The sequence below is a fragment of the Spermophilus citellus genome (genome assembly GCF_964194105.1).
Source record: "Spermophilus citellus genome assembly, chromosome: 3".
Classification (NCBI taxonomy): domain Eukaryota; kingdom Metazoa; phylum Chordata; class Mammalia; order Rodentia; family Sciuridae; genus Spermophilus; species Spermophilus citellus.
The window spans coordinates 81,595,069-81,605,992 of record NC_138184.1 but is presented as its reverse complement, the minus strand read 5'-3'; the positions used below and the strand labels follow the sequence as shown (position 1 = coordinate 81,605,992).

Below are 10,924 nucleotides of genomic sequence, written 5' to 3'. Positions count from 1 at the left end.
CTTCAGCTGTAACAGGTGAGAGAGGCATCTGAGCTAGAGGAGGTCCCAAGACACTCAGGGATCACATCTGGGGTGACAGCTGTCCCCTGCTTGGTGGGAGAGCTTGAGGGTCAGCTGGACAGGACCACAGGGAACCCTGTGGAGACAGCTGTCCCCAGTCCCCACCTCCTGTCGGCACACCTTGCCCACCTGGTTCTGACTGAAGCCAGGGGATCCGCCAGGCCAGGGCTGGGAATGGACCGGGCACCCCTGGAACAGGGCCGGCCTCCTGTTGGGGGCTCAGCCCCCGGGTAGAGGAAGGGACTAGAAGGGCCCTGGGTGCTCAGGTCAGGAACCCCTGTCCTCCTCTAGCAACTGCACCCTCCCTGCTTCCAAAATGCCCGTTTGAATACACAAGGTAAAAGGCACCCGGTTGTGCAAATGAAGTCCCTTCTCTGGAGAGAAGGGTGTGGCCTGGGGCTCCACGTTGAGCTCCCGCATGGCCAGTGGCCCTCCAAAGACCAAGAGGCAACGTCAGCCTCCTGACAACCCCGGGATCGCAGCTTAAGGACTCAGCGCCCATGGCTGAGTGTTTGCCTGGACTCCTGGCCAACCAAGGTCAGGCCAAGCCCACTCTGGCCTCAGCGCCCAAGGTGCGGTGGGGTCTGTGCTGGGGCTGCCACTGTTTATCCCCATGATTGTCCCTGAGTGGCCTGCTCCAATCCAGCAGCGAGGATACACACACGTGTGAAGGGCCACCGCTGTCCCCGGCATAAGCTGCCACCCCAGCGGATCGCAAGGAGAGGGAGTGAGCCGAGAGGTCCCTCAGGAACCGGCCAGGCCCTGGGCCTCTCGCCTGCCCCTCTTCCTGGTGGCCTGGATTCTGCACAAAGTCACTGTAGAAGGACATCCAGCGATAAGGTCTGGACCGCAGGGTGGGAGGGGCTCGGGGCAGCTCAGGGGGCAGGATCCCAGGCCAGCTAGTGCGTCTCCAGCGCCCATCTGGCTCCTGAGAGCTGCCCGCAGGCGAGACCTCGGTCCTCCTCTCTCTCCCACAGGTCACAGGTGTGGCCCACAGGAGCATCTATGACACCATCTATGACACTGCCGGGGCACTTGGGTTCCTTCCTTCCTTAGTGGTTTTGTCCCTAGAGCCAGACACAGGTGCTGTGACAGGGCCACGGGGTCAGTGGGGACACTGGTGGGTGGGAACCTGCCTGTGAGCCCAGCAGGGACACGGGCGGTGCTGGCCTGACCAGGGCGGCCTGGTTATCAGGCCAGGCTCGGGGGGTTCCGTAAAGGGGCTTCTGGAGCCCTCCACAGCGGCTGAACGCACTGGCCAAGGCCCTCAACCGGCCACCCTGGGGTTCAGGAAGACGGGCTGGGCGACCCAAGGTCAGCTGGTCCTCGGCTCTCCTCTCTGCAGGTGTGTGCATCCATGTGAGGCGTCCACGTATGCGATGCGCGTCCCCATGTCATCTTGGTACATGGTGGGAAGGTAATACTACGTGTTATTGCATAGAAGAGACGGCGTCCCCGCTGGGGCTAGGTGACGGTCTGGGAGCGCGGGCGGCCACCGGGGAGCTGCGGGGCAGTGGGGATGGTGACGCTGCCCAGCTGCTTCTCCTGCTCCCGAGCGTGCTCCTCGTACCACTCCTAGGGAGAGACGGCGTGCTGAGGGCCACCCTCCTCGCCCGCCCTGCACTGCCCCCGCCCCAGCTGGGGGATGGGGCAGATGTGCCGGCCCACACCCTGGGCTGGACCCCTGCCCCACCCATGGGAGTCCTGGGGTACCACCCTCCCCCAGAGGTGGCAATGAGGCCTTTTGTCTGTGCACAGAGGTGGGCACCCTGACAGAGGCCCAGCAGTAACAGTGCCCACCCACGACGGGCATTCACGAAGGGATCCCCCGGGGCCACCCCTCTGAGCTTGGCACAGTGGGTCTCCACCCGAGGAGCCCAGGCTCCAAAGCTGTGTGGAGCTGGGGTCTAACCGCCAGATGCTGCTGCCCCCCGAGAGGGCAGTGAGCCGTTCAGAGGGGTCCACTTGCCCCCCTAGACCTGTGTGGAGCAGTAGACTTCCAGGAACTGGGTATGAGGATGATGGCGTTAAAGACTGTCACCCCACATTTTTAAAAGAACCCGAACCACAGACTGGTGGGTGGGAGCCTGCCTGTGAGCCCAGCAGGGACACAGGGGGTGCTGGCCTTGTGAGGGCGGCCTGGTTATCAGGCCAGGCTCCGAGGGTTCCATAAAGGGGCTTCCGGAGCCCTCCACAGCGGCCGAACGCACTGGCCAAGGCCCTCAACCGGCCACCCTGGGGTTCAGGAAGTACCCAGGTACCCAGGTCACCCCAGGGCCGTGCCTCCTCCATGGCCTCAGCAGGAGGGGACAGAACTGCAGAAGGGCAGCCTTCTCCCTGGAGGGGATCCCACGTATTCCTGAGCACTCGTCCCCACTGCTCTGTCCCCTGTCACAGGTGGGAATGGAACCCAGAGCTGGGCCCAACACCGTTTCCATGTCTCTGACCCTAAGCTCACTGGGCACTGCCCCTCAGCCCAGCAAGGCCAACTAGACTAAAGGGCATCGGTGTCACGGCCCACGTGGCGCTCGGGTACTCAGCACAGTCACCAACATGGAAAGGTTGGGAGATGGTGGGAGGGAAGGAACTGTAACTTATCTTTTCTCTTAAAAACAAAACAAAACAAAAACAATCGGCCAAACCCCGCGGCGGGCCATGCGCAGCGGGTCACTCCCACCAGGTGACGCTCGGCTGCAGGTGAAGGAAGGCGGCCCCTTCTCTGGGCAGCACATCCTCGTCCAAATGGCCATGTCCCCAGCCCTCCCTGTCCCTCCTGCTGTGCATAGTTGAGGCTGCAGCTCCCGCTCAGAGTGACAGGTGCTAGAGACTCATCAAGGCAGTGGCACCCAGGACAGGCCACTGAGTCAGCCGTCCGTCCCGACACCTCAGGCACTGGCGGCCCCTCCAGGATGCCGCTGGGCAGGGTGGCCGTGGGCCCTACCTGGATCTCCTCCTGGTACATCTTCAGGCTCAGGTCGCTTTTGGTCCTCGATCTCCGTCCCAGGAACATCAGGGAGTTTTGCTGGAAAAGGGCGAAGGCTACTGGATGTGGCTGCAGGGCCCCCCATGCCAAGGCACGGCCTCCTGCCACCCAAGAGTGCCACCGACACTAGCGGGGAGGGGAGCAGCCACGCTAACCCCGCCCCTCACCTGGTACTTCTCCATCTGCGAGAGGGTCTCGAGCAGCCGGGTGACGTCGGAGGCGGCCCCGGGCGCCCCCCGGTAGAGCTCCAGCATGGCCACCAGCTCCTCTTTGGAGATCTCTTTCTCCAGGGTGATGCCACTGTCAACTGCAGGGAGGGGTGGCGTGGAGCCTGCAGCTCTGCAGCCACCTCCCTGGGGCCCCCTGCGGGGTCCCACGTCACCCCCTCCAGCTGGCATCTGGGACCCCCTCCCTTCTGCTCTGGGTGTCAGCCTCCTGCAGACAGAGGCCTCGGGAGGGCCAGATTGTTCCCAAAGAGAGAGGGGACATGTGGGGACAGTGCACAGGCAGCTCTGGTGGAGAAGCTGGAAATAAGGGGTCAGTATGAAGAAAGCTGGGCATCTGGGGGCACCACATTCCCGAGGCCGGCCGCAGAGGGAGCCCCGCTGGCCTCCGCCCAGTCGGCTGCATCCACAGCGCCTCAACCACAGTGGCACAAACTCGATGTTCAGAAACGTGGCGGAACTAACAGAGGAAACGGCTCGTACTGCCTCCCCCAGCCAGGCCGAGACTGGGCTCTCCACTGTCCCTCTGGTTCCAGGCTCTGAGGGCCAGGCAGAGGGACAAGGGGCGTGGCTGCCACACCAGGCCCTGCTCTGTCCGAACTTAAACTGTGACACGCACGTCTTTAGTTTAAAATGAGGTCGTGAGCACTGTTCTGCTATCAGATGGTGGAAAATCAATACGAGGAGGAGACCTAGGCAGGAGGGTCCCGAGGGACGGACAACCATGGTCAGCCTGCCAAGGCTGAGACAGACAGGCAGGCAGGCAGAGGGGCACCAGTGCCCGAGACGCGCCCCAACAGACCTTCCGAGCCCTGGTTCTGTCGGCTGTAGTTCATTCGGAAGACGAAGGCTTCCAGGATGAAGGCCACGATGATGGTCATCACCACCTGGCCGGGAGGGAGGGGTGGGTCAGTGGCTGTGAGCACCCTGGGAGCCCAGTTAGGTGCTGCGGCCCAGGCGCGGGCAGGGCCTACCATGGTCACGATGTAGAAGGTCATGAAGTACAGGCGGCTCCAGTGCGAGGTCTGCGAGGTGACCCCTTCCTGTAGAGCAAGTGGGGGGTGGGTGGGGCGGCTCCAGGCTGTCCCTGGCCCTGTCCAGGACCAGGCCTCCCCACTCCACAGACCCGTCCTCATTTGCTTTTGCTTGTGGAGGACAGAGGAGAGGATCCTTGCTCCCCTGGGTCTCAAACTTCCTTCCCACCATAGAAGCCTGGGGTGCGACCCGGGAAGGCCGGTGGCCCTGGGGTCTCTATCAGAAGAAGGGTGGGCTTGGGGAGCTCAGAGAGGGGGACGTGTGCCCAGCGCTTCCCTTCAGAGACAGCGTCTCCCCACATGGCCCAGATCCCACCTTGGCCTTCTGAACTGGGACCTCAGGCCACACGGCCCCTCGACACCCACGTGGGGAGACAGCCAGGCTCGGGCGGCGTCAGCCTGTGCCACGGCCCCCGCTGAGCCTGGCCAGCCTGACATGGGCCTCCAGGCCCTGCGTGGAGAGGGGCCCGAGGACGGGGGAGCCCTGGCGCCGAGCCCTTACCATGATGATGTACCAGTTGTTGACAACCGTGAGCTCGAACAAGGTCACTGCGGAGGGAGGGGAAGGGGCACGCAATCAGAGCCCTCCTTACAGACAGCTCAAGGCCACTCCCTCCCCTGGACACAGGCACCAAAGCCACAGAGTGGACACAGGCCAGCCTCCCTGGGCACCTGCTCCGTGGGGAGTCCTGCCATCTTGGCCTTTCCCCAAAGGGCACCCGCTTTGCCTCGACAGCCCCTGATGGCCCAGGGCTGAGGCAGGTCTTCCTGGGTGCAGACCTGCGCTGTCAGGAGGGGCCCCCTTCCCCACCCGGCAGGACCACATCCCTCCACCCCTGCCCCCATAGGGCGGACAGGACGGAACTGGGGTAGGCCTCAGCCGGGGCAGCGTAGGACCCTGTCACAGCATTTGTGTGGCTGGGTCCCTCTGCGGCTGGCACTGTGGCCTGCGCTCTAGGGCCAGCCTGCACCCTCCCAGCTGAGGTGTGAAGTCCTTTTCCCCAAACTGGGGAAGTTTCAGGCAAAGGAATAAAATCTGGTGGCCGAGGAGCCCTCGGCCTGGCCTGGACTCCAGCCCTCCAGTGGGGCCAGAAGGGACTCCACAGAAGGGTGGCCAGTGGCTCAGGAGGGACAGCAGTGCCACCTCTGGGGCCTGCGGTGACAAAGGCAGCTGCCCCCGACTCACCAAAGCTGTTCAGGATGTTGTCGAAGTTGTTGAGGTAGTAGTAGCCCTCCTCCACCACCGTGCTGTTGCCCTCTGTGCGGTTCAGCCAGCGGTAGGCGTCCGCCACCGTGCTGGTGCTGGGGAGGCGAGGGCAGGCGGGTCAGGACACGGCTGTCACCTCTGACCCAGCTTGTGTAGACGAGGCCCAGCCTGGCTCTGCTGTTGGCCGGGTCTGGGTTTCCTCCCAGCCCTCTCTGGCCCCTGACCCTGCTGGCTCTGCCCCCAGCTGCCTTCACCAGGCCTCTCACAGCTCCAAGGCCACCTCTGCATGTGCCCAGCCAGAGGATGGCTCCGAGGCGGCACCTTGCTCCGGGCTCCCAGAGCTTCGTCCCTGTGAGGAGGCCGACTTCCTGTTCCCCACTTGTACTTTGTGGCCCTTCTGTTAAGTTCCACGTGAACACTCTGGAAGGTCAGCTTGGGCCACGGGGGCTTTTCAGAAGGCAGGGACCTGAGCCTCTGGCCAGTGGTGCCACCTGGCCACACAGCTGGGTCATGCCCTTGAAAAAGCTCCTCTGCTGCAAGGCCTGCGCCTGGCCAGCATGGCCTCCGGCCACAAGCTTAGCTCAACAATGTCCACGTTACTTTATTAGCGCTTAGAGAGGCCACCCTGACCCACCTAAAAGAGGACACTGAACTGAGAGGTGACAGCAGCGCCTGCGGCCCTGTGAGCTGGCTCAGAAGGAGCAGGGCAGGGCGGTCACCAGCCTCCCTCCCACTCCATCTTGAGCCTCGCAGTCTTCCTGCCATGTGTCCATCTGTCCTATCCTAACAGGCTGCCCCTAGGTCCCTGGCCACTCCTGGAAGGAAATGACTCGAGCCACTGTGATCTGGGGAAGGGCAGCTGCAGGCAGCACAGCTCCTGAGCCCTGCTGGGGTCCGGGGGACTTGCTCCGATCCCCTCACCTGAGTTGACCCCGTCCAGAGCCCCCCTGCGGCGCCGGGCACCCTGAGCACCGAGAGCCACACAGAACCACCCCAGGCCTGCAGGTGCCGTGGCTTGACAGGGACCTGGAGGCCGGGCCAGTGCAGTCCCAGCTGGGGCCGAGGCGCAGGCGGCAGGCCTGGGGGGTGCAGCAGCTGACTCACTTGCAGCAGTTGGGGTACAGCAGGCCGCAGAAGAACTCCATGCCCACGATGGCGAAGGCGTAGTAGAAGGTGAGCAGGGTGAGGCCGAGGCTGGGGGCGCAAAAGCACAGGTGACGGGGGGCCAGGAGGGGCCGGCTCCTGCGGTGCCCGGCCTCCTGGGACCCTGAGCTGACTGCAGGAGAGGCATGCCCCTAGCCAGGCTAGCGACTGGACCGACTGGACCAACTGGACCGTGCCTGCAGGGGAGGGGCCTGCGGCTCCCGCATGGGGTAGGACGGCTCAGTGCAGGACTCTAGGGACAGGCGCCCCTTGGCCAGAGACTCGCCCTTACCTGTGAAGGCAGGTCACAGGTGCCCTTACCTGTGGACGCAGACACGGGGGTAAGTGAGTTGGCAGCTCCCCGCCCCCCTACTAGATACTCAAGACAGGTCAGTAGAGGAGAGTGGTGCCGGGGACCTGTGTGGTCAGATCGGCCTCCTTCGAGACCCTTGACCCTCGAGTTCCAGTCATTCCTGGGCCTCCTTGCCCCACTACCACCCAACTCCCGGCCCCCACGGGGCACGAGCCTCCTGGTGCCTGGACCTGCGAGCCAGGAGGAAGGGCAGTACCTGGCCATCCGGGGCAGCAGCTCAAACATGGTGTCCAGCACGTTGCGGTATCGCTTCTTCAGCTTAAACAACCTGGGCAATGGCAGAGCGCCGTCAGGCATAGAGGCAGGACACGCCCAGGTGGGGGTGCAGGGCCTCATGACGCATGCAGCTGGACGGGGCCCCAGAGTTGACGGGACCTGCCCCTGGGGTGGAGCAGTGCCACGTCTCCTAGGGCATCACGGGGGAGGAGGCGGCAGCCACCATCCACCAGTTTACAAATGAAGCAGGTGGCCTGTGGGCAAAGCCCTGCTGTGGAAGAGGGGACAGACACCAAGCCCACAGAGGGGCTCATCAACAGAGGGTGGCAGCCTGAGAGGAGGGACATGCAGGCCCAGCCTTGGACACCGCAGCAGCAGGCTCTGCCTCCATGGTAGGCCCCGGCCGCCTGCCTCCCTCCCTCCAGGAAGGACGTGGGCTACAGGTGGGCAGGCGGGGAGGAGTCCCCACTTCTGAGGGGCCCAGAGAGGCAGATGCTGTGGGTGGAGGGGACCCCATGGGGAAGATGAGTTCCCTCCCAGAGGCGGGGCCAGGGAAGCACCCGGCGCCCTGTGTGCCCCTGCTAAGCCAGTCTGACTGATGACTCTGGGCATGTGGTATGGGTGGTGGCCGAGCTCCCACGAGCAGGATCTGGGGCGCTCACATGGCCAGGAACACGGGGCCCATGTGCCCCAGGGGAAGGCAGTGGCCCTGCTCAGGCTGTGACATCTGCAGACTCCAGCCCCAGGTCTCGGGCTCATTCTGGGTCCCTCCACTTCCCCAGAGTTCTTCACCCTCCCTCTGTCCCCAGCCCCTGTCACCTTAGCAGCTGGAGGGGACGCAGGACCACTATGAAATAGAAGGGTTCCATGTTGAGGGCCAGAGCTAGCAGTCCCAGGAGGGCGAAGGCCGTGACGGAGAAGTCAAACCTGGTCCGGGAGAGAAGCAGGGGCTGCGAGCGGCCGGGGGGCTGGGGACCCTCCTCCATCCACTCCCCGTCTCTAAAAGCCGGGACCAGCAGGGCGAAGGCAGGCCACGAGGGGCCACGTCCAGCCAGGCCCAGGGAGCACCCTCCTGCTGTCTTATGGTCGCTGAGGTCTAGCGGGCCAGGCCTGTCAGTGCAGGTCCAGGGATCAGGCCTCACAGAGCTCTTGGGGACAAACACCTGGGGGCTCTGCAATGGTCTCATGACAGAGAGCAGCAGGCACAGCCTCTGCTGTGCCCAGGACCTCTGTCACACTGGGGCCTGTCCATCCCAAGAGACCTTGTGAGGGAGAGAAGGGGACTCCGGCGAGACCCCCACCAGAGTGGGACACTGGCCCTTCCCTCAGACACACATACACACAATCTCCTGGACTTTCTGGCACTTTCTCTGAGTGCTGGGGATGGAACCTGGTGATTCCTTCCTGCTAGGGGAGCGCCCAACCGCTGAGCTGGCCCCCGCCTTTTTCCTTCCCTGGGAGTGAGTGGTCTTCCAGGTGGCCCACGGGTGGCCCACCCTGGTCTTGAGCCTCTGGGCTTGACTTCCCTCCCGCCTCGACCTTCCAAGCTCTGAGGCTGCAGTGCCCCCGCTGCCCTCCCGTCCTGGACTCCTCTGGTGGACTGGCTTGACTCTACCCAAAACGCCACACGTCATAGGTGAGTGGCCTTCAGTGGGAGGGGAGGGACGCCTGAGCTCAAGGAGGGCAGGGTGGGGCCCTCGCTGTGGGCACTTGGTTTCAGGAAAAGAGGACAAGACTCCAGAGGGGCCTAAGGGACCTCAGGGCCACTTCCTGGAGGGGGGCTGGTGACGAGGGGCTTCTGACAGGAGCTGGGCCCTGGGCAGCCCTGGGCTGTGCAGAGCTGCTCCAGGGAGACAGGCCTGCTGCCCTCAGCCTTCCCCCCACGTCCCAGGGGGGACAGAATGGCAAGGGGACTCGATGGCAGGGAGAGGACACGATGGCAGGGCACAGGGGAGGACATGATGGCAGGCCACAGGGAGGGGCACAATGGCGGGGCACAGGGGGGACAGGACACAATGGAGGGGCACAGCGGGGACAGGATGGCAGGGCCCAGGTAGGGGACAGGGTGGCGGGGCGCAGGAGGGACAGGATGGTGGGGTGCAGGGAGGGGACACGATGGGGAGGTGCAGGGAGGGGACAGGATGGCAGGGCACAGAGGAGACTCCGGGCTGGCAAGAGCGGCCCACTCACAGGTTCCAGCCTGAGGACAGGTACGCCACGGGGCCCAGGCCAGCAACTTTCAGGAACAGCTCCACCCCGTAGACTGTGGACAAGGCGGTGGTCAACACCCCGCGCCTCCCCGCCCCCCACCTGCTCCGCTCAGGCGTGTCCTTGGGGCTCCCAAGGCCACAGGGCCTGGCCCAGGTGGGGGCCGACGGGGCTGCCTCATCCTCTTTGGGGATGGCCCAGAACCCAGGCATTTGCTGACACACTCCCTGGGCACCTCCCATGCCAGGCGTCGTGTGGGCACCAGTGGGCGACACTGGGCCACGCCTGCTGTCCGGACCTGGGGTCTGGGCAGTGAAGGGGACAGCATGGTGTCAGGGAAGTCCCTGATGGGACAAGGAGGCTAGGCAGAGAGAGGGGCGAGGAGCTCACACAGAAGGAGCCTGGGCACAGGCCGAGGAAGGTGTGGGTGTGGACAGGTCGCGAGTCTCCACGCAAGGACAGCGAGAGTGGCAAGGGGCAGGCTTGCCAGGCCTGGTGAGCTGGAGGCCACTGTGCTGGGGAAGGTCAAACCTGGGCCTGGACCTGCCCTGAGGGCGAGGAGAGACCCGGAGGAGGGACTGGGCTAGGCTTCCGCCCCCTCCCCGAGGGTCCTTGTTTGGGGAAGCCAAGGCCCCTGGCCGCGAGGCTCCGGGAACTTACTGGTGAGAAAGACCAGGTAACTCCAGGGCACGCGCTTGGAGAAGAAGTTCCCACCTACAAGACAGAGGAGCCCGCTCAGGGTGAGCGGCCAGCATGGAGGGGGCACCCCAGCCTCAGCTCACCTTTCAGCATAAATGTCTCCACGAGGATCCACATCCCGTTGACTGCTACCACCAAGTCTGAAATAGGCCACAAGGGGACAGACAGGACAGGGGGCTCGGGACCCTGCAGTGGCAGCTGCGTCCCTGGTTGACTTCTGGAGAGCTCTGGGGCGAACAGAGAACAGGGCCACCCCACCGAGGGGGAGCTCCCTCCTGCTCAGGAATCTCATTGTAGAGCCCAGTCAGTAGGGCTCCACTCGGGGACAGTTATTTACTGTTTTATTTATTTACTTATTTACCAGGGATTGAGCCCAGGGGCACTTAATCACTGAGCCACGTCCCCAGCCCTTTCTAAAACTTTATTTTTATAGACAGGGTCTCACTGAGTTGCTCAGGGCCTTGCTAAGTTGCTGAGCCTGGCTTTGAACTTGAGATCCTCCTGCCTCAGCCTCCCAAGCCACTGGGATTACAGGTGTGCGCCACCGTGCTCCACACAGTTATCTTTTAAAAGGTAATATGCTGGGCTGGGGCTGGGGCTCAGTGGTAGAGGTCTTGCCTCACACGTGCAACACCCTGGGTTCGATCCTCAGCACCACAGAAAAATAAATAAATAAATGAATGAATAAAAAAGTATTGTATCCACTTACAACTAAAAAATAAATATTTTTTTAAAAAGGTAGAAATGCTAGCCACTTCCATGGAAAAGCCTAGTAAC

The 10,924-nt window shown here is 63.4% G+C and overlaps 1 protein-coding gene across 6 annotated transcripts in view; it reads right to left on the bottom strand.

The window, feature by feature from the left end:
* Window positions 1-561: 561 nt before the first annotated feature.
* The window catches only part of TPCN1 (two pore segment channel 1), a 47,735-nt gene continuing 37,372 nt past the window's right edge, over window positions 562-10,924 (bottom strand). For 5 of the 6 annotated variants that reach the window (XM_081284449.1, XM_081284448.1, XM_081284450.1 and 2 more), the window contains 13 exons: window positions 10,231-10,287; window positions 10,109-10,162; window positions 9,431-9,503; window positions 8,060-8,167; window positions 7,221-7,292; window positions 6,613-6,702; window positions 5,488-5,603; window positions 4,804-4,850; window positions 4,242-4,310; window positions 4,070-4,154; window positions 3,211-3,350; window positions 3,002-3,082; window positions 562-1,635 (listed from right to left, as the gene is read on the bottom strand). In XM_081284449.1, the coding sequence (XP_081140575.1) occupies window positions 1,525-1,635; window positions 3,002-3,082; window positions 3,211-3,350; window positions 4,070-4,154; window positions 4,242-4,310; window positions 4,804-4,850; window positions 5,488-5,603; window positions 6,613-6,702; window positions 7,221-7,292; window positions 8,060-8,167; window positions 9,431-9,503; window positions 10,109-10,162; window positions 10,231-10,287 (1,103 nt within the window). In that variant the 3' untranslated portion in view covers window positions 562-1,524. Of the gene's footprint in view, window positions 1,636-3,001; window positions 3,083-3,210; window positions 3,351-4,069; window positions 4,155-4,241; window positions 4,311-4,803; window positions 4,851-5,487; window positions 5,604-6,612; window positions 6,703-6,943; window positions 6,973-7,220; window positions 7,293-8,059; window positions 8,168-9,430; window positions 9,504-10,108; window positions 10,163-10,230; window positions 10,288-10,924 lie in introns of those variants that run through there. The other variant, XM_081284453.1, reaches the window with a different exon arrangement.